At 52.1% G+C, this 27,843-nt stretch overlaps 4 protein-coding genes across 14 annotated transcripts in view; all 4 read left to right on the plus strand.

Moving 5' to 3' along the window:
* ASIC1 (acid-sensing (proton-gated) ion channel 1) overlaps positions 1-2,318 on the plus strand; it is a 24,003-nt gene extending 21,685 nt beyond the window's left edge. The window contains exons 10-11 of the mRNA XM_010858072.1: positions 1-48; positions 206-2,318. Coding sequence (XP_010856374.1) covers positions 1-48; positions 206-310 — 153 coding nt within the window. The 3' untranslated portion in view covers positions 311-2,318. The remainder of the gene's footprint in view (positions 49-205) is intronic.
* Positions 2,319-3,037: 719 nt separating this feature from the next.
* SMARCD1 (SWI/SNF related, matrix associated, actin dependent regulator of chromatin, subfamily d, member 1) lies at positions 3,038-15,503 on the plus strand. Of its 2 annotated transcripts, none has more exons than XM_010857793.1 (13): positions 3,038-3,415; positions 4,087-4,274; positions 4,529-4,587; positions 4,683-4,805; positions 5,307-5,429; positions 6,489-6,605; positions 8,111-8,212; positions 8,509-8,670; positions 8,750-8,847; positions 10,230-10,365; positions 12,345-12,467; positions 13,573-13,674; positions 13,803-15,503. In XM_010857793.1, the coding sequence occupies exons 2-13, from the start codon at positions 4,151-4,153 to the stop codon at positions 13,854-13,856; spliced, it is 1,323 nt and encodes a 440-aa protein (XP_010856095.1). In that variant the 5' UTR covers positions 3,038-3,415; positions 4,087-4,150; the 3' UTR covers positions 13,857-15,503. The 2 variants fall into 2 exon arrangements, with proteins under 2 accessions (XP_010856095.1, XP_010856094.1); XM_010857792.1 differs by having other exon boundaries at positions 4,545-4,587.
* A 2,862-nt stretch (positions 15,504-18,365) lies between these two features.
* GPD1 (glycerol-3-phosphate dehydrogenase 1 (soluble)) lies at positions 18,366-24,228 on the plus strand. Its single transcript, XM_010857791.1, has 8 exons — positions 18,366-18,721; positions 19,224-19,401; positions 20,210-20,350; positions 20,920-21,058; positions 21,299-21,411; positions 22,088-22,321; positions 22,543-22,649; positions 23,588-24,228. Exons 1-8 carry the CDS (start codon positions 18,681-18,683, stop codon positions 23,682-23,684), a joined length of 1,050 nt encoding a protein of 349 aa, XP_010856093.1. The 5' UTR covers positions 18,366-18,680; the 3' UTR covers positions 23,685-24,228.
* Positions 24,229-26,230: 2,002 nt separating this feature from the next.
* Positions 26,231-27,843, plus strand: part of LOC105001496 (cytochrome c oxidase assembly protein COX14) — a 4,436-nt gene continuing 2,823 nt past the window's right edge. For 5 of the 10 annotated variants that reach the window (XR_826873.1, XR_826874.1, XM_010857800.1 and 2 more), the window contains exons 1-2: positions 26,307-26,395; positions 26,904-26,998. The gene's annotated coding sequence lies outside the window, so the exon portion shown is untranslated. Of the gene's footprint in view, positions 26,396-26,903; positions 26,999-27,843 lie in introns of all 10 variants that reach the window. The other 5 variants (XM_010857797.1, XM_010857802.1, XM_010857794.1 and 2 more) reach the window with 5 other exon arrangements.

Here is a 27,843-nt window from a genome sequence, read left to right on the forward strand (position 1 = left end):
AGCGCGGACAAGGGCGTGGCCCTCAGCCTGGATGACGTCAAAAGACACGTGAGGGAGCGAGAGAGGCGCGCCCTCCAGCCCCATCCCTTACCTGACCACCCCAGGACCACCCCCCTTGCCACCTCTTCTCCTTTGCCTCCCCCACGCCCCGGGGGCACCTGCGGCCCTTCCGATAACCGGTCCCTGTCCTGTGCCCTTCCCCCAGAACCCGTGCGAGAGCCTCCGGGGCCATCCTGCCGGGATGACGTATGCGGCCAACATCCTACCTCACCATCCGGCCCGAGGCACTTTTGAGGACTTTACCTGCTGAGCCCCGAAGGCCACTGTACCAAAGGCCTAGATGGGGAGGGCTAGGAGAGCAAGGGGGCCCCCAGCTGCCCCCCACATCTGCCCTGGGGACTCACTCCCCTCTCCCAAGGCAGCCCCCCACTCCTGGGCGGTCCTTTCCTCTTGAATGTGGTGAGGAAGGAGTCTGGAACCACAGAGTCCTCTCCCCGCCTCAATCCCTTTCTTTTCTTTCTTTTTTTTAACAAAACTAATCTAAAACAGAAACTTAAAAAGAGAGAATGGGGCAAGTGACCTCAGGCTGCCCCTCTCTGCTCCATGCTGCCTCCCACAGCTCCCAGCCTGAATTCTGTCTGTCCGGCTGTCTGTCATCTGAGTGTCCACCTACATTTTGCTGCCACCAGTCACCAAAGCCCCCTTCCAATGGGGGGTGGAGGGGATCCCTTGGGGTCTGGAGTTTGGCCCTAAACCAGAGAATGTACCTTGAAGGGGAGGGCTAGTAGGGGGGGCTTCCCCAGCCTTAAGAGACCCTCTGAGCCCAGTGGCCCCCCCCAACCCCAAGTCTCCAGGCAGGAACCCTAGTCCTGTCTATTCTCCCCCCACCACCTGGTAACCTGTGAAGTCCCTAGGGAGGTGGGGGTGGGGGATCCCCTGAAGAAGTGGAGCTGGGACACGATGTGGCCCTGGTGCTGTAGGCCACATCCTGATACCTGCAAGTTCACCCCCCACCCCAGAGCTGCTGGAGAGAAATCGCAAGAGGCAGCCCTCCTCTGCCGTCCCATAAGAGATCCAGCTGGTTGGCTTCCAGCTCAGGGAGCCGGGCACTGGTGCCTAACCTCACTGGTCCCTCTCCCCCAGGCCCCTGCAGAGGGCCACATCCATAAATTTTCTTATGGAATTCTCCTAAGTCCTCTTCTGAAACATTTGCTTCTCTCAACAACTTCATCTGCATTTTCTATTTCTATACGATACAGACTCTATATTGCTATATCTCTGTATATACTTTCCCCGACTCTGTCTCTATTTCATCCCCTTGTGTCTCTAAGAACAACCCTCTCCACCCCTCCTACAAGTTCCCCTTCTGTGTTTCCACCCCTTCCCTGGTCTCTGAATGCCTTCTCCTGTATAAAGAGTTGGACTCTCCCCTGGTGTCTGTACTGTGTACACACATCCCTCTAAGAAGCACAAGGAGACGACACGCGCATTGTAACCTTCGCACTGTCTCGGTGGCGACATAAAGGAAGCTGTGAATTACAAGCTCTGCCTCTTTCTGGCCTCACCCTGTCCCCCCAGCCTGGGTTTCCTTTGCCTTCCCTGCAGCCTTAACATTCCCTCCCCTGCTCCACCCACCCCACTGTCCTTTGCCTGGCTGACTGCAGCCTCCCCAGGGAAGGGGTTGCTACAGCGAGAGCCCCCACCCATGGGATGGAGATCTGCTCTGCACACTAAGGCAAGGGTGGCAGAGACAGAGGGAGCTGTGAGCTGATGACTGCAGCAGGAGCAGCAGGGTGTGGACCGGCAGAGGCCTTCAGTCAGCGGCCTTTGTCTCCTTCTGGATGCCCAGGCCTCTTTGCTCACCTAATACCCAAGCCCACCCCTTATACTTTTCTGGTGAGGTACCGTTTGATAGTGGAATGAAAGAGACAGGCCTAGAGGGGACATTGAAAGCTCTGCTCTTCTGTTCCTCCTTTCCTCCCTTAATGAGAAACCAGCGAGATAGAGGACCTGCCATGCCCCCTCCATCAGGGCACTCCTCCCAGGCCAGAGCCCTGCCCCTTCCCAGGCCTTCTCTGTCCAGCTGCCTCATAGCCTCCAACCCCAGAACAAGACCTGTGGCAGGTCATCTGTGCATTCACCTGGAGCTGGAGAGTGAGGCCATAGGATCTTTGGCAACTCTTGGTTCCCAGGAGTTCCTTAGAGATCAAACCTCTCCAGAGGGAAGCAGGAGCAAGGCCAAAGGGTGTGCAGTGGATGGGGAACAGCAGGCAGGACTACAGGTGACGCATGCCTCTGGTCTAATAAACTGGGTTTTAACCATCTCTTCTTCAATGTCGTTCTTCTCTTATTTGAATAGTATTTAGGCCTTCCCACTAAGTGTCTAGAGCTGATTTTGGCTTGGGGCCACACAATCAGGGGAGGAGTAAGGAGGCGGGAGCAGGGGTGCTCTGGTCCTCCTGGGATGGGACAGGCTGACCATCACACTAGGAATGGTTTGAACCACTGGGCAGGGAAAGAGGAAGAGGTCAAAGGCAACAAAGATCCCCAAAAGAAGTTCTAGCAGAAAGGATTCTTTGGCGAGGAGGAAGAGTCACACTTCGAAATAAACTTAAAATCTGGTAGCAGTTTAGGTTAAAGGTCAGGGGCAAAGCTGGGTTGAAGTTCCTGTAGTTATTGAGGAACTTTATGGAATGAGCCCCGGACTATGAACCGGAAGATCTGGATCCTAGGTTTCGACTTTACTGCTAACTTGGTTGACTTCACCAAGTTATTTATTGAGTTCACCTCGCCTGTTTGTAAAATGGAATAAACAGTGCGTTCTCTTCAGTGTGCTGGGCTTAGAACCGGAAGAGAAAGGAAAAACGCACTGCGTTTGGAAAGTTAAACGCACTGCGCCAAGATAAAGCATTTACTCCATCACCCTCGAGTAGGGATGGTGCAGTGGTCCCCCTTTCCAGGTCCTTGTCTCCCTCCGTCGGCCTGGGGGCGCCCTTTCGCACGGCTTCTCTATCCCAGAGCTCTTCTCGATGGTTTTCCCTCCCGGATCGTGAAGGCTGGAGGGAGTGGTCACACGCCTTTTCCCCTAGTCGCCCCCCTCTAGCCCACAGTCTCGCTGCCCTGAGCCTCCCGGGCCGGCGGGCCGGCCGGGCGGACAGGAGGGCGCGCGAGGGGCGCGCGGGGGGGGGGGAGTTCCGGTCCGGTTCTTTGTGCAGCTGCAGCAGCGGCTCCGGGAAAGATGGCGGCCCGGGCGGGTTTCCAGTCTGTGGCTCCGAGCGGCGGCGCCGGAGCCTCAGGAGGGGCGGGTGCGGCGGCTGCCCTGGGCCCGGGCGGGACACCGGGGCCTCCGGTGCGAATGGGGCCGGCGCCGGGTCAAGGGCTATACCGCTCCCCGATGCCTGGAGCGGCCTATCCGGTGAGTGGGGCAGGAGGAGGGGCGCGCGGGCCGGGGGCGGGGCCGAGCGGGGGCCTGGGAGTGACAGGGGTGGGGGGAGGAGGAGGAGGGACGCGCCCGGGAGGGATTCGGGCGCCGAGTTGGGGTCGGGGGAGACGCTGCGGGGAAGGGAAGGGAGGCTGTTAGCATCCCCACCTGCTCCTAGAGGCATTGTTTTCTTGGGGAGTCAGGATGTAAAACCAGGGTGGACGAAGTGAGGCCAAACGTGGGCCTGTGAGACCTTGAGTGCAAATGGCCTAGGCAGCTCCAGTGCCCAGGAGCACAGAAGGTGTAGCTGGCAAATTGAGGTCAGCTTCTGAGGAGATAGTGCCTGACAGTACTCTCTGAGTAAATATGGCACTAGAAGAGATGTCCAGTGTGCCAGACACAAAATAGACGGGGGAGAATTTGAGTATAGTCTCGCTGTCTTTGCTTTGGGGCTGTATTCTCCTGTGGAGTCAGGGCTGGAGAGTGGAAGTTCCAACTACTTAGATGTCAGAGAGGTAGAGGGCTCTCCTCCCACCTCACCATTGTGCTCCACCCCACCCCACTGCCTTGTTTCATTCAAAGAACTCAGGCCTCCCCCACTTTCCCTTTCTTGGTGGGATTTGCAGGGGAAGCCATGACATCTCTAGGTCCTCTCCCCTCTGTAGAGACCAGGTATGCTACCAGGCAGCCGAATGACACCTCAGGGACCTTCCATGGGACCCCCTGGCTATGGGGGGAACCCTTCAGTCCGACCTGGCCTGGCCCAGTCAGGGATGGACCAGTCCCGCAAGAGACCTGCGCCTCAGCAGATCCAGCAGGTCCAGCAGCAGGCGGTCCAAAATCGGAACCACAAGTAAGATGATCCCAGGGTGGAGGGAGGGAGGGAGGAGGCCTGTGCAGATGCAGGTGCTGGGGTACCTGAGCAGAGAAGCGGCAGTGCTGTGTCAGCAGACGGTGCTCATTCTTGAAATAATTGCTTCGTGTTTGTTAGGGGCGGGGGTGTCTTTGATTTGAGACAAGCTTTGCAGTTCCTTCACTTTACTATAAATGGAGGTGCTGACAGCCTGTCTTCATGTTCTGGCTAGTTCCATCCCAACCTGATAACAGTATTTATTCCAAACAGTGCAAAAAAAAAGAAGATGGCTGACAAAATTCTACCTCAAAGGGTGAGTCCAGGCTCTAGACCTTCTTCAGGGTGTGGTGAGTTGGAGAGTAGAGATGGTCAGCCTTAGATCCCAATGATATCTTTCTGTTCCCTAAGATTCGTGAACTGGTACCAGAATCCCAGGCCTATATGGATCTCTTGGCTTTTGAAAGGAAACTGGACCAGACTATCATGAGGAAACGGCTAGATATCCAGGAGGCCTTGAAACGTCCCATCAAGGTAACACAGGAGAGTACTAGGCAGAGAGCCACAGGAGAGTACTAGGCAGAGAGCCAAAGGAGAGGACTTGGGAACCTTCAGCAGGCTTAGGATGAGAAATCAAAGGCATAGCACAGCTTTCCTTGGCATTTAAATTACATCTCTTCCGCCTACGAACTGAGAATTACATTAGAAGCATAAGAACGGAACAGCAAAGGGGGAGGGGCTTTTGATATTTCTTGCACCAGAAATATACCCTGTTGGTGTTTTTGCCGTAACTCCTCTGCCACCTTGGGAACCTGGCATCTTGCATGACTGTCTACCTGGCATCCCGGTGAATGCATTTGCACTCAGGCCAGTGGCCTGTGCTCCTCTTCTCATTGGAATCTCCATCCAACCACCCCAGGGACTGGGTAGACAGTAAGCCAGTCTGTTAGGAGTCATTGTCGGGTTTGGGGAGACCCTTGTCTTCAACATCAAACCACTGAAGCCTCCTGTCAATCCTGTTTCTGCCTTCCTCAGCAAAAACGGAAGCTGCGAATTTTCATTTCTAACACTTTCAATCCGGCTAAGTCAGATGCCGAGGATGGGGAAGGGACGGTGGCTTCCTGGGAACTTCGGGTAGAAGGACGGCTCCTGGAGGATGTGAGTTCAAGGTCCACTGTGGTCGGCGTCTAGGGTGGGAGCTTCTGGGAACAAGCAGTATTGTCTGGTTGGCAGGAAGCCTGACTGGTGCTTACAGCTCCTGTTGGGAACAGCAGGGAGAGGGTCACTGTGTTCTCTGCACTAACAGACAATGGTTCTTTGTGTCTGGCTCCCACATATTGGCCCTCTCTGTGGTATCACATCGAGAACCTTATTGTCCTGGGATTTGATTTGTTATTTACCTCTCTCCTGATGCTGCTAGCCATTGGATTTGGCAGTATCTGCAGATTTTTCAGTTATTTTTTTTCTTTTAAACCAAATGAATTTGCACTTAACATTTGGGCCATGCTTTCTTCCCTGAGTCCTTGAGGTCCTTGATTTCTGCTGTGCCCTCTCTGTCTTCCCAGCTCCTATTGGAAACAGCTTGCAGTTTATGTGGGATTGATTTCTCTGACAAGCTCTTTGTTGTTTCATGGGGAACATCAGCTGTCAGGTGATAGCCCCCAAACTTCCCACCCCAGAAGCTCCTTGGAGAAGCTCACCTGCCATTCCCTTATACTCTCTGGCTCTCTATTTTTAGCTCTTCACAGGCAAGCCAGTATGAAAGCATTTTTCAGAAGAACCAGGGGTCAATGTCAGAGCCTCCGTTTTCTTTGTATAGGTCCAGTCCATCTGCCAGTGGTGTCGTGTCATCCAAATAAAGCTGTTTTTGTTCTGGCTGCTTATTACCTGTGATTCATTTCTCCTCTAGAGTCAGAATTTTCTCTGTTCAGACTCGCTTTATTATGTGTAAATGTTTGGCTTAACTTGCATCGTTTCCCTTGGGAAAAAGAGGTGGGCAAGGCAATGACCCTATACACGTTATAGGCTGCTGCTTCAGGGTTCTGTTGCTACCGCAACTTGTTTAATAGACACCTACCTTGCCATCTCCTAAGATACACTCAGAAGACATTTTTGAGTTTTATTCCCATTGCTTTGTGGGTTCCTTGTTTACAGGACTATGTCTTAGGGAATTTCTTCTGGCTTTTTCTAACACGACGTCTCATCTCTCTTCTCCAGTCTGCCTTGTCCAAATATGATGCCACCAAACAAAAGAGGAAGTTTTCTTCTTTTTTTAAATCCTTGGTGATCGAACTGGACAAAGACCTGTATGGACCAGACAACCATCTGGTAGAAGTGAGTAGTTCTGTTCTCTAGACTTTGACTTTATCAGTAGAGGATGATGGACTTGGGAGCTAAACTTTAATGTCTAGGGAGGGAGTGGGGGTGGGTACCTCCAGTGCAGTTTGCACATTGGCCTCCAGGTGGCACTAGCTGTTTGGTTTTGGTACTGTTTGGACCCAAGAGTTCTTATAGTCTGACTTGTCCCGCCTTTTTAATTATCTTGATCGCTGCCCCCACTCTCAAGAGAAAGTTTAATGGAGGCTTTTTATACATGCCAGGAATGGTGAGATGTAGCTGTCCACATGCCATTCATCTTTTTTCCTGGTAACAAGTGCTTTGTTTAAGGGGGTTAGGATTTAGTCCTTACCAAGGCTACTTTTCGGAGAAGGCAATGGCACCCCACTCCAGTACTCTTGCCTGGAAAGTCCCTTGGACGGAGGAGCCTGGTAGGCTGCAGTCCATGGGGTCGCTAAGAGTCGGACACGACTGAGCGACTTCACTTTCACTTTTCACTTTCATGCATTAGAGAACGAAATGGGAACCCACTCCAGTGTTCTTGCCTGGAGAATCCCAGGGACAGGGGAGCTTGGTGGGCTGCCGTCTATGGGGTCGCACGGAATCGGACACGACTGAAGCGACTTAGCAGCAGCAGCAGCAAGGCTACTTTTACAGCCTCTGCTGCTTGCTTTTGGTTCCTGCTTTGTTTAGATTCACATTCCAAATCATCAGAAATTCTTTATTATAATGCCTGATTACATAGTGTTCTAAAGACCATGCTAGCAACAGTGTTCTTTGTGATACAGTCAAAACCAGAATGAGATAGTCTAGCACTCCAAGTGAACTTAACCTGCTCCTTTCTTTGCCAGTGTAGCCGCAGCCCCTTAACCTCAACCACTAAGAAACATGGGAAGGTCTTTACCATCTAATAAGGGAAGTAAGTCATAGAATCAATAGAAATTTGTAAATATATTTAACTTTATAGCAGTAGAGCATAGTGCCTGAGAATGTGGACTGTGGACTCCAACACACCAGAGCTCAGATAACAGCTCCACCACTTATTGGCTGTTGACCTTGGGCAGCTTGCTTCATTCTTGTAAGCATTAGTTTTCTCATCTGTAAAATAGGTTTAATTGTGCCTCTCTCATGTGGATGTTGTGGGATTCAATGTGATAATCCAAGTACATGTCCTAGAATACTCTGGCACATAGTAAGTACTCAGTAGATGATAGCTACGTTATTTTACTGTACATGTGTATATTATCCATGTTGTGGATAAAATTATCACTGAAAATACAGGCTAATTTAAATGTGACCCTGAGCAATCAGAATTAAAATGTCCGTCTACTTATAGACAGGAATCCCAAAGTCATATGCAGTGTTTTAAAATGTCTCATGCTGTTGCTCTTCTCCAGTAGCCTCATTAATCAAAGTTGAAAATTCAGTCATTACAGAAGCTCTTCCCTCCCACCCCAGCTCTTCCTCTGGGAGAGCACCCCCTGACATCTTCCTCTCTGTAGTGGCACAGGACCGCCACTACCCAGGAGACGGACGGCTTCCAGGTGAAACGGCCAGGAGACGTGAATGTGCGGTGCACTGTCCTGCTGATGCTGGACTACCAGGTATCTGTGCTGCCCTGAGGAGGCCCAGCTTTCAACCCCATCCCATCAGCAGTCTGACATTTCAAGGCAGTTTAAGTCTAGTTGCAGGTAATTTGCCATCAGACTGTTAGCTCCCTAAATATCTTTAAGGGATAGGGTCTTAGTCATTTCTGAGTTCCTCTTCTGTTTTTCTGCTCCAGAGAGAGCACAACATGAATGCCTGTTGAACGGCATGAATGTATGGCCACACCAGGTGCCCCATAATAGCACATAGACTCAGCTCACTAGCTTCACCTCTATACCCTCGTTCTCTCCAGCCTCCTCAGTTTAAATTAGACCCTCGTCTGGCTCGGCTCCTGGGCATCCACACCCAGACCCGTCCGGTGATCATTCAAGCACTGTGGCAATATATTAAGACACACAAGCTCCAGGACCCACATGAGCGGGAGTTTGTCATTTGTGACAAGTACCTCCAGCAGGTAAGAAAAGTTTCCATTCTTTTCTCAAGTCCACTGCAGCACTAGTTGTACTCTTAGCTGCTTCTCCTTTTTCCCATAGATCTTTGAGTCTCAGCGTATGAAGTTCTCAGAGATTCCCCAACGGCTCCATGCCTTGCTTATGCCACCTGAGCCCATTATCATTAATCATGTCATCAGGTAAGTGTGTGTGTGCAAGGCAGTGGTGTGCTGGAGCTGGCTTGCACCGCCTGCACAAGTCAGTTCTCAGAGTTTAGGAAAATGATAAGCAGATTGTTAAACACAGTCATTATTTAGGATTACATAAACTTGGGATTAAATACATTATATAAAAAATAAGTGTAAATGTACTCAGTCATCATCTCTGAGTTATTATGTTGGTTTACTGGTGTTTGGGCTTCCCTGGTGGTTCAGAAGGTAAAGAATCTGCCTGCAGTGCAGGAGACCCAGGTTCAATCCCGGAGTCAGGAAAATCACCTGGAGAAGAGAATGGCAACCCACTCCAGTATTCTTGCCTGGAGATTTCCATGGACAGAGGAGCCGGGCCAATTACAGTCCATGGAGTCTCAAAGAGTCAGACACGACTGAGCCACTGACATACACATACTGGTGTGTGTGTTTTCGAAGTTACTTCTGTTGATTGTGTCTGTGTGGTGGAAATACTATCTAATGAGATGTTACTGCACATCCCTTCCCAGTTCCTCGATCAGTGATATAATGTTGGCATCTTGAAATCAACCATGTTGAGAATATTTAAAACACAGAAATTAGCAAATGCTCCAAGTCAGGCTTTTTCTTTTTGTTCTTTTTCTCTTTTGGAGAATCAGTTATTAGAATTTATCAGCTCATCACTGATGAACTCCTGTCTTTTCTCTGGGTGATAGGACATTCCATTCTGAGACTCCAGCTCCATTACCTCTGTCTGCTTTTCTGTTCAGAAGATGGTGAACAAGGCATGTCTAGGCAGATACAGAGTGAAAGAAGGCACTTTCTCCTCAAAGCACCATGTCTTCTGGCTCTACATAGTCTTTGCCTTCTTTCCCTTACTCCATATTAACTCCAGTAAAGCCTTCCTTTCACTAGACCTGAACCATCATCACTCAGCTGATAGTAATTCCTACAACCCATATGCTGGGTCAGTAGAAGCTAGTTTGTCCTATATTCATGTGATTAAATTTAGGCCATGTTGTATTTTGTGTGGTGTGTATTTACTTGAATGTATTTTCAGAGTCAGTTTAATAAGCGAAGATACCGTAGCAGTGGTTTCTTTGTGGGGAAGGAGAAACTTACTTTTCATTGTCTGTCTTTTGTACCATTTGACTTTTTACCATTATTACTGAGGCTTATACGCAATATATTGCACCCATTTAAAATCTGATGATTTTTGACAAATGTGCACGTCCTATAGCTACCACCACAGGGAGAGTATAGAGCATTTCTGTCACACCAACAAGGTCTCTGGTACCCTTTTGCAGTCAGCCCCTTGCTCTTCAGTCTAAGACTTGTGTAATTAGGTCTTAGGGAACAAGTCCTTTACCAGGCCCCCTTGGTTTCCTCCTCAGTGTTGACCCGAATGATCAGAAAAAGACAGCTTGTTATGACATTGATGTGGAAGTGGATGATACCTTGAAGACCCAGATGAATTCTTTTCTGCTGTCTACTGCCAGCCAGCAGGAGATTGCTACTCTAGACAACAAGGTAGGGATCATGGCCTGGATAGTTGGGTGTCACCAGCCCTCTATCACAGCTTCTTGGCTTCTTTGATTTTTGATATTTGTTCAAAATATATTGACACTCAGTATATGCTGGGCACTCTGGTGCTGGTTGGAGCCAGACACATATAAGTTCTGATTCTTAACTATACCTCTTAATAGCTTTGAGCCTCAGTTTCTGATCTGTGAAACCATAATGCCTATTTTTCTAAAGTTGTTATGAGGATTAAATGAGACAGTGTATGTGAAGACATGACCTTGTGTCTGGCACATAAAAGCAAATGGCAGCTGCTGCTTCTATTGTTATTACCATGAACATTATTAGACATAGTCCATGCAAGTAAAGCCAGAAAGGCTCTGGGAACACAAAGGAAGACAGGAAGGCTTTCTTGGAAGAGGTGATGCCCCAACCTAATCTTAAAGGACATGGGAGTCAACATGGGAGTTGGACTATAAAGAAAGCTGAGCACCAGAGAATTGATGCTTTTGAACTGTGATGTTGGAGAAGACTCTTGAGAGTCCCTTGGACTGCAAGGACATCAACCAGTCCATCCTAAAGGAAATTAGTCCTGAATGTTCATTGGAAGGACTGATGCTGAAGCTGAAACTCCCAATACTTTGGCCACCTGATGCGAAGAACTGACTCATTGGAAAAGACCCTGATGCTAGGAAAGATTGAAGGCAGGAGGAGAAGGGGATGACAGAGGATGAGATGGCTGGATGGCATCACCAAGTCAATGGACATGAGTTTGAGCAAGCTCTAGGAGTTGGTGATGGACAGGGAGGCCTGGCTTGCTGCAGTCCATGGGGTCGCAAAGAGTTGGACACGACTGAGCAACTGAACTTAACTGATGGGAGTCAACAAAAGGGGAGAAAGGATGATGGTACTTAAGGGCGTGGGGGGCAGAGGGAGCCCAGAAAGAGGGAGCAGGGTATATGCAGGCCCAAAGGTGAGCAGAGAATCTGGCATAGTGAAGAAATACAAGCTCTTCACTGTGTTAGATAAAGCTCGGGGTGCCAGGGAGAAGAAACGAGAGGGAAGCAGGAACCTAGTCCTGAAACCACTTTGAGGCAGGGTAAACTGGTTTATACTTTGTCCTGAAAATGGGAGGGCCTGGTGCTGTTTTATTTAGAATGCTCACTGGCAGGACGGTGGGAGGTGAACTGTAAGGGGGTCGGATCTGGGGGAAGGAAGCCTAGGTGGGGGCTGGTGCAATAATGCGCATGACGTATGGTATGGGCCTAACTGTACAGCACTGATCGTGAGGACAGACGTGAGTAGCTAGGTTTGGAAGGTGTTGAGGTGGAACTGTAGGGGTCTGGACACTGGATGGAGAGGTGGGGTGAGGTGTGAGGGAGAAGAGTTGTTATGAAGACCTCCAGGTTTTCAGCTGGAGTGTGCAGTTGTACTCCTTCAGATTGGGAGCGGGAGAAGCAAGTCTTGGGAAAAGGTAGTGATTTTGTTTTGGGGAGTTTAAGGTCCCTTGAGGTGTCAAGCAGATGTATTAGTAGGAGCTTAGAAAATGGACTGTGATCTGCAGCCTGGGGACTCGTTACCCTGTCAGTGGTGCTGGAAGACATACAAGTAGATGAAATTGCCAGGAAGAGCATGGAGTATCAGTGAACAAAACCCACGGACCACAGCTACAGAGACAGCCCTGTGTACCACTCCTTTTCTGCCTGAGAGTTTCCAGGCCCATTTGTGCTGTGGATTAAAAATTTCCCATGTAGTGTCATCCACAGTGGACATGGTGCAGACTGTAAGGAAAACTTCACTCACGGGCGGTGGACAGACAGCGCCAAGCGCCAGAGCAGGTGGGGCCCTGGGCAGCAGTGCCATTCTTGGGCTGCATTCTGTTCCTTGGCTGGGAGAGGCACAAGGAGAAGTCATACACTGCCTGCCACTTAACTTTGCTTTTCCCCAACGTGGAAATGTTATGAACTTCCTTCCTTTCTTCCTTTCAGATCCATGAGACAATAGAGACTATCAATCAGCTGAAGACCCAGCGGGAGTTCATGCTGAGCTTTGCCAGAGACCCTCAGGGTTTCATCAATGACTGGCTTCAGTCGCAGTGTCGGGACCTCAAGGTAGAGAACCGGGGACAGGTCCAGAGAGACTTGGGCCCGAGAGGCACGCGTTTGCTCTGTGTCTGTGGCATGTGGCGGAGAGCCAGGGAGGTGAGGGGCCAGGCTTTCTTCAGCGTGTTCCAGTAGGGAAGTGGAAATGAAACCGTCAAGTGTTTATCTCATATTTACTGTGTGCTGTCACTGTGCACGTTGTAGGGGATACAGAGTGCAAAACTCGGCCTCTGCTTTCAAAGTAGCATCCATTCTGTTTGAGAAACCAAGCTAATGGGATTTTAAAAGTAGTAAATCATGTACGACATTATCAGAATTTCACCGGTACCAATAAGATAAAACAAAGGAGAAGGGAGACTGGTGAGACTAGGATAGCTTGGAAAGGCTTTCTGGAGAAGTTGGGATTTGAGGGAGGGGTGCTCTCTGAGAGGAGCTCCCAGAGCGAGGAGCACCGCAAGCTCAGCAGGAAGGTAGGAATGAGCACAGTACGTGAGGCGCGCCCTCAGTTCTCGCCTGTCCTGTGCTGACTGCAGTCAGCCTGACCAGAGGAGCAGGGGCCGGGGGTGCCAGGAAGGATCCCTGAACAAGGCAGGGACTTGTCCACAGCATGGGTGGCTTGGGGTACTGTTTTAGTAGTTTGCTACGGCTGCCGTAGTAAAGTACCACAGCCCCGTGGCTTAAACAAGGGAAATGGATGGTCTCACAGTTCTGGAGGCTAGAGCCTGAAGTCACAGTGTCAGCAGGGTTTGGCTCCTCCCAAGGGTGGGGAGGGAGAGTCTGTTCCAGGCCTCTGTCCTGGCTTTTAGTCACTCAGGTGTTCCTTGGTTTGCAGATGGTGTTCTCCATGTGTGTTCACGTTGTCTTTCCTCTTTACGTGTCTGTCTGTGTCTGAGTTTCCCCTTTTTATAAAGATACCCATCATTGGATTAGGCCCACCCTAACGACCTTATCTTAACTTGATCATCTGCAGAGACCCTATTTCCAAAGAAGGTCACATTCACAGGTACCAGGGGGTTAGGATTTCAGTATCTTTTAGGGAACACTGTTCAGTCCATAACAGACGACAAGGAAGGAAACAAGCCTGTTCTCTCTCCTGCTTCCCATTCTCTCTCAGGTCATGACTGATGTGGTGGGTAACTCAGAGGAGGAGCGCCGAGCAGAGTTCTACTTCCAGCCTTGGGCCCAGGAGGCCGTGTGTCGATATTTCTACTCCAAGGTAGGCACCTAGGGTGCAGAGGAGAGACTGACAAAAGGCAAGAGGTCTGCACCTGGTGGGGGTCAGTGGCGTCAAGAACAACTTGTGGTTTGTCTCATCCTCCACTCCCTCCACTATTTTCTCCTTAGGTGCAGCAGAGACGACAAGAATTAGAGCAAGCCCTGGGGATCCGAAATACATAGGGCTTCTCCCACAGCCCTGATTTGGCTGCAACGATTTCTTTATTGGGCCCTGTGCTGCCTGCCTCGTGGCACCTGCCTTGGTCTTGCTTGGGGCTTTCCAGGGGATGCTTTCGGTTCTAAGACAACACCAGAATGAAGAGGGTCTCACGTGACACCGGCTCTCCTCTTCTCCCACCCCATCCCTTCCTATCCCCAGCTTCCCTTTGCCCCACAAAGTTCCCATGTGCCTCTCCCCTCCCCTGGTCTGCATAAGACCTCTAGATAGTATTAGAGAGAGAACCTGTAGTGGTAATCAGTGCATTGAATGGATTGGGCCTAAGGCCAAGTGGTCTTCAAGGGGACCAGCTACACTGATCCTGCCCTTCAGAGACCCAGGAGTTGGGAGCTGTAGCCCCTTCTCCACGACTCAGGCCTGGGGGCACTCTATGAGCTAGTTGATCTTGGCTCTCCTGATAACAGAATCCAGTTTCCTTCCTTCCCTCCACAGGTTTGGAGCAAACTCGCCCTTCACTTGTTGCCCTCTAGCACTAAAGGAACCCTGGCTCTCGGGCTCCACTGAGCCCCAGGTCAGTCCGCAGCCCTCCAGAGGGGCCTGCTGTCTCAGTGCTTCTCTCCTCCCTTACAGGGGGTCCACATCAGTATTAGAGTTTGTTCTAGTAGTATTGCTCCCTCCCAGCACACTCCCTGTAGCTGCTGTTGAGGATTCCCTCCTGTCTGTCCCAACTGAGGGCATTCGGGTGGGGGAATCTTGCCTTTCCGTGTCAGAGCCCCGGGGACCTCACCTAGGGTGCTGTCATTGCCAGCGGAGGCTGTTCCTTTCTGCTGTAGTGTGGAGGTGTGATTCATTCATTCACTCCGCCCTGCCTCCCCCATCCCTTCTTGGAGAAACAGGCCTGCAATCAAACGGGTAAAAGCCCTGGGCCACCCCTGTCTTCCTGTCCCTTGTCTGCCCAGTTGACACCCGCTGGTGACTGCTAGGGCACTGAGGAGTGAAAGCGCCTAGGGCTGGAGAGAGCTCTGACTCGGGTCTGTGACTCTTCCCCTCTCCCTGCCTCACAGGATTGTGACTCCCCAGCCCCTGCCCTCAAAGCTTCAGACCCCTCAGGTAGCAGCAGGACCTTGTTGTGTGATCTTGGCCCCTTGGAACTGAGATGGTTTTGCATCTTTCCAGGAGAGCCTCAAATTCTTCCAGGTTGTATCACCCCCCGAGTTAGCATATCCCAGGCTCGCAGACTCAACACAGCAGGGTGGGAGACAGCTGGGCACAGAGGGGGAATTCCGTTCGGCACGGGCTGTAAACCTGCAGAACTGACAAAGCCCCTGCTTCCCCACCCCCTCCTCAGGCTCCTGCGAGCACATCCCCCAGCCCTGTGTCCCTGCCTGTTCCACGCTGGGTACAGCAGGACTCGCTCCTCATCTTCTTCCACTTATTAATCCCCGCCTCCCTGAAAGGTTCTCCCGACAGTGACACTGGACAACCTCTGTCCCTGAGGCTGGAACCATGAGAAGGAAGCTCAGCACTCCTACAGTGTCCCTGTTGAAGATAACTGTTTTTATTAACTGAATTATTATGTTTTTTTCATGGACCAAAATTTTTTTTGTACTGCCCCCTTATCGATGTCACCCAGTTTTAATAAAAGAATCTTCTGAAGAGTGGGTCCCCCTCCGTACTGATGGAGAGCTCTTCCCTGAGTGTTCCCAGTGCCATTAGCCATGCTCATGGTGTTTGTTCATTTGACAAGTGTTTATTGAGCACCTGCTGTGCGCCATCTGTGGTTCCAGGCACTGGGGATGTGGTGGAAAATAAGGTTTCTACCCTATGGGTCTCAAAGTTTTACCTTAGAGCTTGTTCTGTCAGCCCCAGTGGTCCAAGCAGGGCAGATGCTGGCTGAGATTAGCAGGCTTCATCACTGCATCTGAGTCCTGCCCTCAGTTCCTGTTAAGGAACATTCTGACAAGACAGTGGCACTGCCATCCTCTTCCTTGCCCTTCTGCGCTCCCCAGGGCACCCGCTGGCTCAAATGCACTATCCTTGGGCACCTGTGATCCCTTACACTCGATGACCCTGAGCCTCTCGAGTGCTCAGGGCTCCCATCTGCACACGGGCCAGGGCTGTATCAGGGCTGGAGATGTTTGTCTTCTCTGTGCCTGTCACTCTAAGGGTCCACTTTCTCAACCCTGAGTAAGATTTTGGTTCTTAAGACTGGCATGGACGTGCTCTCCAATCATCCTTGTACTGTAGATGGCCAACCCCTCACTGGTAGAACTAACACTCTCCTCAGGATTGGTTCCCAGTAGCAGAAGCAGGAAATTCTGCCTCTGTCGCCATCATAATAGGCTTGCTTCCCACCGGGTGGCTCTTTCCTTTCTTCCTCTGTGCCATTATCTAGCTTGGTTCTAACCAAGAAGGGAATTTAGGATTCAGGACGAAGGCAATCACATTTCAAAACTGTAACTATAAAAAGTTAACCTTTGCCTCCGTGGATGTGAATACTCAAGTATTGCCTATGTGCAGTCAAACCCAGCAAGGATACAACCACTGTTCGCAGTCTGGAATGTGGGGGTTTATCAGACTTGAGTAGGAAAAGCAGAGAGAAGTGTGTGTGGGTGATAACTTGAAGTGGAAAAAATTGATGTCAAGGACATTGAAATGGCATCTGTTTTCACCCAGGCTAATTACATGTGTAATGAATGGCTGATGAACCATTATTAATTTCAAGCAAATAATCTACAGTTTGCTCTTGGGAAAAGAACTCTTGTGTAACAGATAAGTTCCTGTGACAAGCCAATTCTGAATCTCTGCACACTTCATTCCTATATAAATGAACAAATTCTTTGTCTCCATACTACTAAAAATGATGGTAGGGACAAAATGAGAGATGGAAGCAGTTAGGCAAAAACAGGTTATTTTATGCATAAACATCCATTCTTTGGGGTTCTCATCCTATGTGCCAGGGACAGAAGCATTCTTTCTCTTCATCACCCGTAATCGGAGCTCCCAGCTGGCAGCCTGGCACTGGTGCCTTTTTCTCGATGCCAGTGCAATAACAGTAATCTGCAGGAAGCTGGCTCTGTAGTAGGCTTAATTTTCTTCCTAAGAGAAACAATCAGCTACTGATTTCATTTATGTCCCTGTAAGGGAACTCCCTGGCCATGGGAGCAGAGTATGGTGGGCTTTTCCAGGCAGTCCCTAGAACTTAGAAAACCATTTCTCCCCAGTCTTGCTCTCAGGGCCACTGACCCTGATTCAGTGGTTGCACACAGACTCCCCTCTGGCCCAGTGCTTATCACAGTTTGCGGCCAGCAACAGCCCAGGGGGACGGAAACACCCACTCAGCAGTCGGCCAAGCCAGGAGGTCGGCACGTGAGCACACAGTGGTGTCTGCCTTCCAGGCCAAGGTGCACAGACAGCTGGAGCGTTGGGGGCCTTTGCCCCGCTCTCCACATCAGCCTAGAAACCGAAGCTCCCGCTTAAACGTTGCTGTGGGCAACATTAGCACCTCGAGCTACTCAGTGTGCCCCTTGCATTCTCCCTCCTCCCAAAAGCACACACCCCACTCAGTTACAGCATCTGAGACCACAAGGCTCTACAGAGGTCACAGCTGCCCCAGGTCCTGCCTCCCTCCCCTTTCTGGCTTCTGCAAAATAGCCACTAATCTAAAGGAGCCCCTGGCATGGTAGTAGCTGGGAAACCGAAGAGAGAAGTGAAGGAAGCTCAGTGCCTCTCAAGGACAGTGAACACTTGGGCTGCCTTCCTTCTCCTGTCCTCCTCAAGCCCAGAGTCTGCAAAAGACTTGTGGACCACTTTGCGTCCAACTTTAAGCCTTCCTGCCCTCCTTTCTCTCCAGTACTCTTGCCTGGAAAATCCATGGACGGAGGAGTCAGGTGGGCTGCAGTCCATGGGGTCGCTGGGAGTTGGACACGACTGATCGACTTCACTTTCACTTTTCTCTTTCATGCAATGGAGAAGGAAATGGCAACCCACTCCAGTGTTCTTGCCTGGAGAAATCCCAGGGACGGGGGAGCCTGATGGGCTGCCGTCTATGGGGTCGCACAGAGTCGGACACGACTGAAGCGACTTAGCAGCAGCAGCAGCCCTCCTTTCTGGAAGGCATTCAGGTGAGGAGAGGCCCACTGATGGGTTCTGTTTCTCAGGCTAGCGGGGTCTTCTTATCCTTCGGCTGTCCCAAAGCAGGCCCTCCCCTCACCTTCTGTGTGGCCTCACCTTGCATAAAGGGGCTCACACCCCCCACCTTACGCCAGCGCTGCAGTGGAGCTGGAGTGGGACCAGTGACACATGACCCATCGCTGCCAGAGGATAAACCTGCAGAGCAGTTTTGGGGGTCCTGGGAGATCACATGGGACAATTCTACCTTGGAAAACCAAGCATGCCTGTGTCTGCTGCTAGGACTGAATACAGCTTATTCCAGGGCTAGGGGACAGAAGGGAGTGCAGGAGACTGGTCACTTGTTCCTTATCTGGGCTTGCTCTTGGCAGACCTCAAGATGAGCCCATTGTGGGGAGGGAGGGGGGTGAGGACCTGGGCTGGAGCCAAGGGAAGAAGCCTGCCAGCACCGTCAGCTGGCAAACCGAAGAGGAAAAGCGGGCCTGGTCTGTGCCCCATTCCTGTTCCCCACCTGTCTCTCTCCTTTTCCCCCCCTTTCCCTGGCCCTGCCAGACTCTGTCTCCCTGGGTGCCCGCCTTCCCTCCCCTGGAGGGCGGGGCTTGGCTGCACCCACGTGTGTTGGAGTTATATGCTCCCAGCCAGCAGGGGAGCTGGGGAGAGTGGCACCCAGCTGGCGGCTCAGGCAGAGAAGCAGCACCATGACCGGCAAGAAAGTCTGCATTGTAGGCTCTGGCAACTGGTAAGCAGCTCTGTCAAGGAGTGTGTTGGAGGGCAGGGGGGCTCCCTCAAGTCTTCGGAAGTCAGGGAGGGAGGCTTGGTGAGCAGGAAGTGCTCCAGCTCCCGCTGCTGTCTCTTGCCTACCCCACCAGGACAGAGGGCACCCCGACCCCTCCTGGCCCTTGCCTCTCGGCAGTGGCACCTGTACCTTCCCCCACAGGAAGGGAGCCTCCAGAGGGCTCCCTGCCTGAAAAGCTGCATGGGTGGCAGGGCGGGGGGGGGGGGGGCAGTGTTGGGAGATCAGAGAGCTGGCCCCCTTCTCAAGCAGCAGTGTCAGGGAGACTGAGTCTCCTTTCTATTGCCTGCTTATTAGAGACACGGTGTCATAGGGGAAGGGGTGACAAGGGAGGTGGCAAATAAATAATCCAGTGGATACTGTGATATCCTGAGGTGGAGCACTGTCCCCTCCCCTGCCACTGTTCCTGCCTCACTCCTCCAATTTCTGTGCTCCCCGCTCCCGCCAGGGGCTCAGCCATCGCCAAGATTGTGGGTGGCAATGCAGCCCAGCTGGCACACTTTGACCCACGGGTGACCATGTGGGTGTTTGAGGAAGACATCGGGGGCAGAAAGCTGACAGAGATCATCAACACACAGCACGAGAATGTCAAATACCTGCCAGGGCACAAGCTGCCCCCCAATGTGGTGAGCCCCAACACCCCGTAGAAAGGGAGAGGGAAGCGGAGGGGGTGCTTCCTGCCAGGCGGGGGCCGTTTCATGTGCCACTGGACTTGAGAAGCATCTCAGGAGGGCTCCTCCGGGCACAGGGTACCCTCGTGCACAGCTCCCAGAGCACTCTGGGACTGAGGACAACCCGAGTGCATACCCCTGCATCTCCACTTTGCCCGGTGGGCTCCCAGGAGGAAAGGGAGGGGGAAAAGATGAGGAAGTTGGTCTCCATGACAACCAAAGGCAGGTTCTCTGGTTCCCAGACTTGGGGTTTGGGTAGTGCCTGCCTCGGGCTCTAATCCTATTACTCATTCACTGGGTGATTAGCAGACATGGAGACTGCTCCTTGGACTTAAGGTCTTTGGTCAAATCCATGTGGCTTACTCCCCACCTAGAAAGGGCGAGCAGGGAAGAGAGCAGGAAGACTGGGGCTCTCCATTCCCAGCTGGGGGCCCTAAGGAGCAGGGTGATGAAATCTTACTTGTCCTCTTCCTCCTGCCAAGCCCAGATCTCACTGTCCCACAGCCAAGGGTTAGGAGAGGGCTGGGAGGAGGTTTCCAGGAGTTCTCAAGAGTCCAGGACAGCTGAAGTGTAGAAGAAATAATGGTGAGGGGGAGAGAATAGAGTGTCTTGCTCCTCCAGGTTCAGCCCTTCCAGATTCAACCCCCAAACTACCCATCCTTCTTCCCCACCAGCCTCACTCTGGCTCCTAGATCTCCCGAATGGGGCTCCACAGGGGCTAGAAGCAGTCTGGCAGGCCCATGAGCACTGGTCACCCCCACAGGTGGCTGTCCCTGATGTGGTCCAGGCTGCAGCGGATGCCGACATCCTGATCTTTGTGGTGCCCCATCAGTTCATCGGCAAGATCTGTGATCAGCTCAAGGGCCACCTGAAGGCCGACACCATTGGCGTGTCTCTTATTAAGGTGCCAGAGACACCTTCCTGTGGAAGGGGGTACAGCCACCTGCTGTGGGGCTCAGGGTTGGTGAAGTGAGACAGAAAACTGCACAAGTAGGCCAGGGATTTTCTGAAGAGAGGAGAAGAGTTCGCTTTGGGGAGGCTGGGGAAGCAGATGCCGGGGGCCACTGGGAAGAGGAAGTTGGTTGGGGAGTAGATAAAGTGTCAATCTGGAGGTAGGTGTCTTAGGGAATTTAGATGTACGAGGGATGCCTAAGGGATATGAGAAGCAGGCTGGTTTGAGGAGCTGAGAAGGGATGGAAGCTGGTTTGGAGTACTCGGGGGTGGGGTGTTCAGGGGTGTGGAGGGGTACATTACCTCGGAGAAGTAGGTTGCAGGAGGATTTTGGGATGCTTTCATTTTCACATGAAAATGCTACCTGCTCTCCTCACAGCAAGCTCTGGCTGCGCTGGACTAGGGGAGGACCTTTGGGGAGGGACACTGACGCACAGTGAATTTGGAAGGGGCAGGATTTCTGGGTGGGAAGCCCTCAGTTAGGGTAAAAGGCACCTGTCCTGAGCTCCATCCTGTGCCCAGGGGGTAGACGAAGGCCCCAAGGGGCTGAAGCTCATCTCTGAAGTGATTGGGGAGCGCCTTGGCATCCCCATGAGCGTGCTGATGGGGGCCAACATTGCCAACGAGGTGGCTGATGAGAAGTTCTGTGAGACAACCATTGGTGAGACCCCCACCCACCTACATACATAGTGCAACTCTAGTTATATCCCCTCCCCAGGCTTTATTTCCCACCCACCTAGCCATCTTCTCCCCAGAAGGCAGGCGAAGGAAGAAGACCCCAGCATTAGAGATGAGGGGGGTTGGACGCCCCTGTGGAAAGAGTTGTAGGTCCTGCTTCAGGCAGGTGTGGGAAGAAGAGTCAAGAGCCCTTTCTTAAAGCCCTACCCCCTCCTCAATTTAGGTAGCAAGAACCAGGCTCATGGACAGCTTCTGAAAGAGTTGATGCAGACGCCCAATTTCCGCATCACGGTGGTGCAGGAGGTGGACACAGTAGAGATCTGTGGGGCCTTGAAGGTGAGAGGGGCACAGAGGCAGCTATGGGGTGGGGAGAAGGTCCTGAAAGAAGGCCTAGCTTAGCTGTACAACGTTGCTGGGACTCCAGGTGCTCACTCCCCATCCTCACTGAGTACAGGACACATGGGAAGCACTGCAGAAGCAAAGCCAGGATCACTCAGGCCTGCAATCGCTTAACTTCAGACACTGGGCTCCCTTCTTCCTTTCCTCTGTAGCCCCTTGTGGGACACCCTATCCCTGGCTCAAAGGGCTGGTCTGGTGGGCAAGAGGAGATGCCCTGGTAGAGCACCCAGGGTAACGGGAGATGAGATGTCCAGGACACCCAGACAGACTGATGACCAGAACTCTGGCTCCCAGACAGAGCTATGGATGACTATCAGGGACATAAAACAGCCATGGATGGGTGGGCCAGGTAGACTGGTTTTCAGGGAAAGTCCTCAAGGATGGAGTATAGGGCAGGGCTGGGGAGCCAGGAAGCACAAGTCCAGGCTAAAAGAAGGGAGTGGCAAGGGGGGAAACCAAGAGTGGAAGGAGTTGAGGAGCCCACCCACCTTCCTTCATTATGAAGGAAGTGGGCATGTCATGGCTGATGGAAGAAGCAGGAGGCAAGTGCTGAGGGTCCCAAGTGGGGCCTGCGGGAGGGATCCTTTCTCACCCATGACTCCACTCTTCAAAGAATATAGTGGCCGTTGGGGCTGGCTTCTGTGATGGCCTGGGCTTTGGCGACAACACCAAGGCAGCTGTGATCCGACTGGGACTCATGGAGATGATCGCCTTCGCCAAGCTCTTCTGCAGTGGCTCCGTGTCCTCTGCCACCTTCTTGGAGAGCTGCGGTGTTGCTGACCTCATCACTACCTGCTACGGAGGGCGGAACCGGAAGGTGGCCGAGGCCTTCGCCCGCACAGGAAAGGTGGGCCCTAGGGAGAATGGAGCAGGGAGGGTGGGCCCTGTAGGTGTTAAGGCAGAGGAACCTGGCTTGTGGCATCTCTTGAGCACAAACATTAAGATTGTTGTGAACATTCCCATTTCTTTCCTCTTAAGACCCACCTCCTGCCAGAGCCCCAGTCTCTCCATCTCACGCTGACAACTCCCTTCTCCCATTTCCATCTGCCCGTCCTATTTTTTTCACAGTCCATTGAGCAGCTGGAGAAAGAGATGCTGAATGGACAGAAGCTGCAGGGGCCCCAGACAGCCCGGGAACTGCACAGTATCCTCCAGCACAAAGGCATGGTGGACAAGTAAGTGTCGGGCCCAGCCTCACTCTTGAGGGAACCATGGCCAGAAGTGCTCTCCCCGTTCATCATCTTCCTGAACCCTCCTCACTGCCCAATGTGAAGTAGGCAGAGAGGGAAAGGTTGTCTTATGTTTGCAGACAGAGCCAAGAGCCTGGGGAGGGTCTAGTGGGCCCACTGTCCCCAGCTAGTGCATTGTCTTTGAATTCTTTCCAGTCTAGTGCTCTTTATACCACATTGCTAGGACCTTTTACATGGCCTCCCGCTGTCCTCTGCTATGTGAGTGGACAGGAATAAGCTTCTGTGACTGTCCTGCCTCTCTGTCCATCACCCTCAGTCTAAGCCACTTCTTTGAGGCCATCCCTTCTGTCTCCAAATACTGTCCTGGGTGGTGAGGTGTGCGGAAAAGGACAGTCTTCTTTTCAGGGAGCACAGAGACAGTGGGGGTGATGAACTGATCAGAGCAGAGCTCTGTTGATTTGAGAAAGAATCATAGAGCAAGAGAATTCGAAACAAGCTCAAAAGATCAGCTCATGACTGGTCAGGTAAAGCCTCCTGGTAAAAGGAGCAGCCTGGGAAGAAGGAAACTGGCATTTACTGAGCACCTTCACATAACTCATAATCACTTCTTCACTACTTTGTTATACTGACTCCCTTTTACAGCTGATGATAGTGAGGCTCAGAGAGGTTAAGTGGCTTGCCAAGTTGGAACAGAAAGTTGATGCCAGGAAATCATGCAGGCAAGTTCAATATGATAGGGAGACGGGCAATAAGAACCTGACCCTAAAACCCAGGGCTAGGAAATTCAAATTCTCAGCAGTTGGAAATTGAGAGCCAGGGTCTGCTTGAGCTTGAAGGCGGGAAAGCAGGGAGTACAGGGTTAGGGGCTGGAGGATTGGGGGCTTGTCTGGAGGCCAAGCTGGCTCTGTCCTTCCCCATTCTAGGTTCCCTCTGTTCACAGCTGTGTACAAGGTATGCTACGAGAACCAGCCAGTGGGGGAATTCATCCACTGCCTGCAGAATCATCCAGAACATGTGTGAGCAGGCCTGAGGCCCAGGCCAGGCAGCCTCTTTATCAATGGAGACAGGCAGAAGCTTGGGGTGCCTGGCCACCAGGAGCTCCGGGACTCCCCACGGAGCAGCGTCTTTTCAGCTTTTCACTGAGTGACAGGAGGCTGAGGGCCCGGGTTCCTGCCTGGAGATCCTGAAGCAGCCCACAACCTCTCGGCCATCACATCTCACCAGAAATGGAGTTGCCTAGTCCCTCTCCAAATGGGGAGCTTTCTCCCTGTCCTGTGAGAGGGGCAGAATCAGCCCCAGAGTGGCCTGCTTTTGGCCTGTCGGGGGAGGAGGGGAGGGAAAGTGAGGCAAGGCAAGGGCTGCTTCGTGCTGCCTCACATAGACCAGAATTCTTGTCCCCATGCCTCAGCTACAAGAGGGATGAGGCAAGGGCTGCAGGGAGGGGTCTGGGCTTTTGAGCTGACATGGCGCCAGGGACCCCTTTGCTCTGACCTCTGCCAGGCCCCACAGGGCATCAATGGATCTCTCAGTGTTTGTTCACAAAATACAAAGATCTCAAACAACCGCCTTCTAGCTTCTCCTAGCAACATCTGCGTCCTCAGAAAGCTCTGGTCATCTCCCCTTTCCCCCTCCCCCAGGCTGCCCTGGCACCAGGGTTGCTGCCACGCTGGCATCTCTGGCCATGGGGCTTGTCATTCTCCCTCGGGACTTCCCGGTCCCTAGTTCTTTGCCAGCTCCTCCCTACCATGCGTGACCTTTCCAAGCCTCTCTCACCCTCCCCGCCAGTACCCTCTTTGGGGAGCAGGAACTTAATCTGCTGACAGAGCTACACCTTTTCATAGCAAACTCAGATCACCCTGCTCCCTTTGACCTTTGTAACTGCCCTGCCTCCCTTCTTGGGAGCTCTAGTGGGGGGAGGTGTCAGCTGGGTCCCTCCTGCTGCTGTCTCCCCAAGACATCTTGGATCCTTACCTCCTCCTAAACCCTATACCCAATTCTCAGCTACCCCTAGAACAGCCAGGGCAGCTAACCAGCACCTGTACTTGGAGGCCAAAGGGCCAAAGAGTGGGTAAGGGAGGACGAGCAGGTCCCCATCTTGGTGGTCCTGACACTCCAAGGTCAGCTCTCCTTTGTCACCGGAAGGCCTCATGCAGCATTGACTTCCCTAGCACCTCAGGAGCTGGGAAATTCATGGAGGAGGAAAAACAGTCAAACCACACTACCCCCTGGGGTGAGAGGAGGAAGGAGAGGTCTGTGCTTGGCAGTGGCCTTGCTCCAGGCTGGAATGAGGCAGCAGGGGAATGTCACAGGTCAGCAGTTTGAGCCCCTGGCTATAAATAGAGCCCAAGGGCTCCTGTCACGTCCAGCAGAGGGTCTCAGCTTCCTGTGTGGCAGTGCCTGGCACACTGGCTCTGGCCAGCATTAAGTTAATCTTCCCTTACTCCTGGACAAACCAGGCAGGTGCTTGAGAAGAGGAGTCACCCTCACCAGTGAAGGGCAGAGCTTCCTGGGTCAGGCAGTGAGGCTGGGCCCAGGTCTGGTGCTGACTGGATCCAGAAACTGCCTCTCTAGGAGGTCAAAGTCAGGGCAAAATGACAGCTCCTTCCCTAGGCTGCAGCTGCGACCCTCTTGGAGAGTCAGAAACCTTTGCTTATTTTTGTTCACCATTAACTGAATCTGAGGCTTCTGAATCAGGCCTACTCGCCTATCCAAAAACCGATTTGGTTTTTCCAGAAACAAGTTGGGGAAGGACACTTAACTGCACGTGGCGGTGCATGTGCAGTGTGCATCACTACATGCGTATGTTTGCACTCATGCCACCGGAAAAAGGAAAAAAGAAATCTTTCCTCGATTGTCCTAGCCACTCCCGGCCCCTTGCTGGGGTGCCCACGCAGTCCCGCTTTCCCCAAGTGGCATCCCCCCCAATCCTTTCCAGGCGCTTTGGGGCTATATCACGCCGCCTGCAAGCGGGGAGGTCACATATGGGACACGAACATTACGGAAATGCGACCCTTGCGCCCACTCCGTGCCCATGGCTACACCGGCCGCAGTCCTGGGCGGCCCAGGCCTCGCGGTGCGGGTCGGATTCCTACCTGAGCTGGGCTTAAGGGCCGGCGGCGGGGAAGAGGGCAGCTCCAATCTGTAGGGGGCGCACAGTCCCCTTCAGAGGGCTGACTCCGAGAGAACCTACCTAGCTACCGGAGACGTCACTGTGCCACAGCCTGAGGATTGGCTGGTTTCCTCAGAGTTGGAGAGAAAGATCGCCTTTTCTCTCGTGACTGATTATCCTAAAAGTTCTGGTTACAGAACTTGGGTCGCCAAAGACCTTTTCTCAGTGAAGAATGACTACAACCCCCAGAAATCAACAGGCCTCTCCGAGAGGAAGACTCGTCTGAGGATGCGTACTAAAGGCGCCTGACCCGGAAGTCGGAAGTTCAAAGGCGGCAACCAATCAGAGCTGCCACCGGCGCGGGTTCCCGCCTTCATGGGCGGGTTTATGCTGCGTCCGACGCGCAGGGCTCTACCCTCGTCGGGAGCCAAATTCTAGAGGGTAAGCGGGGCGAGGGGGCGGGAGAAAGGGTGGTGTTCGGCACCAATAGCGCCTCAGCATTCAGTGTTGTTCCTGGGCCACTATTCTTACTCGTTCTGGTCCCGGGTGCCGCTTCCGTCTACGCTCTGAGGTCGCGCAGGCTGGAGGCCTCGGTCGGACGGCAGGGAGCGGCAGCATCCAGGTACGCCCTGAATCAGGCCGGAGCCCGGGCCTCCGGTGTGCTGAAGCGCTCCCGCTGGGGCCGGCCTTTGCTTACCGCATCCTCGCATGCCCAGTCTTCGGTGTCCTTGAGGTTTACCGCGTATCGTGCGCTGCTTCCAGCCCAGCATCCTCCTCGCGGCCGTAGGTTTCTGTCAGGCCTTGACTCCACCGCGCGTTTTGTCCTCCACGCTCTGACTCTAGTAACTCTGACCCTTTCTCATCTTGTAGTCCGCTGTGCCCTGAAATGCAGCTTTCCCGGGCACCCGTTCCTGTTTATCGATTAACTGGCTCCACTCCTTTGCTGCTTTCAATTCCTGGGATATCTCTCCCTCCCTCCTCACTGACGTAAATCCTCCCAATCCTTCTAACGACTGCTGCCCGCCCGTCTCCACCTTTCTGCTAACTTTTCTTGAGCCCTCGCTTTGTCTCTGAAGTCTCAAAATGCCTCTTTTTTTCTAGTCACTGCTGTCTTCTGCTTTGTCTAACAGAATTTGGGATGCACAGCTTATCCGCATCAAACCATAAACTCCTTTGGGACAGAAGCCACCTTCTCTGCAGCCTTCATACATAGCCCGAGTGAAAGGTAGATAAGTGAGTAGTAAATCTAAGCTAAGGTGAATGGACCCATTTGAGGAAATGAGTTTTCCAGAGGAGAGAGATCTGAGCTTTGAGGTTCTCCCGTGTTCAGGGGACAGAAAAAGAAAAAAGAGCCACAATTTGAAAACGTTTTTATAGATTACACCCTCGTGTCATTTTTCATTATGGTTCTTGTTTTCTTTTTGTTGTTATTCTGAAACCAGTCTAACCCCATAACAGACCCTTGAGCTTTATTGAGAAACCCGATGCCCCATAGATGAGAAGGTTCTCCTGCTAACCTCAAAAATTTTCATTTTCAAGGTTAATCCTTCTACTTGGACTTCTAATTTCCTCTTTTTCTGGGCCATCCTAGATCTTATTCCATCCCACCCACCTCACTCAGTTTAGCCACCAGTTTCTTCTTTTCTTCTCTGGGAGTTGGTGATGGACAGGGAAGGCTGGCATGCAGCAGTCTGTGGGGTCGCAAAGAGTAGGATCCGACTGAGTGACTGAATTGAACTTCTTCTCTGAAAACATTCAAATCTCCTTATCAGTAAGCAAAACAAAACTAGAATTTACTTGACCTTGTGTTACTCTTATCATTGCCATTCCCTTAACTAGCAAATCACAACATCGGTTCTTATCTTTGGGGTGAAAGGGGGTTATGATCCTTCTAATCATCTGTTTCTATCCTAGAAAAATGCATAGACATGTTGGGGTTCATGGGCCTTTTTCCTTCTGGCCCAGTATACCCGAAAGATAAAGCATACCTCTGTTAGTGGCGTAACTTGATAGAGCAGTGATTTTCAACCATTGTCATGGTTAAATGAAAGAGCATCCCACATGTTTCTG

This window comes from Bison bison, unplaced genomic scaffold (assembly GCF_000754665.1).
Source record: "Bison bison bison isolate TAMUID 2011002044 unplaced genomic scaffold, Bison_UMD1.0 scf7180017864383, whole genome shotgun sequence".
Classification (NCBI taxonomy): Eukaryota; Metazoa; Chordata; class Mammalia; order Artiodactyla; family Bovidae; genus Bison; species Bison bison.

Excerpts from the sequence above, each read along its gene's own strand:
- GPD1 (XM_010857791.1), top strand. The coding sequence starts at position 18,681 with ATGACCGGCAAGAAAGTCTGCATTGTAGGCTCTGGCAACTG. Across the intron at positions 20,351-20,919 it reads TTGGCGTGTCTCTTATTAAG|GGGGTAGACGAAGGCCCCAA; the intron begins GTGCCAGAGACA and ends TCCTGTGCCCAG. Across the intron at positions 22,650-23,587 it reads CACAAAGGCATGGTGGACAA|GTTCCCTCTGTTCACAGCTG; the intron begins GTAAGTGTCGGG and ends TCCCCATTCTAG.
- SMARCD1 (XM_010857792.1), top strand. The coding sequence starts at position 3,239 with ATGGCGGCCCGGGCGGGTTTCCAGTCTGTGGCTCCGAGCGGCGGCGCC. Across the intron at positions 3,416-4,086 it reads TGCCTGGAGCGGCCTATCCG|AGACCAGGTATGCTACCAGG; the intron begins GTGAGTGGGGCA and ends TCCCCTCTGTAG. Across the intron at positions 4,806-5,306 it reads CCTTGAAACGTCCCATCAAG|CAAAAACGGAAGCTGCGAAT; the intron begins GTAACACAGGAG and ends TGCCTTCCTCAG.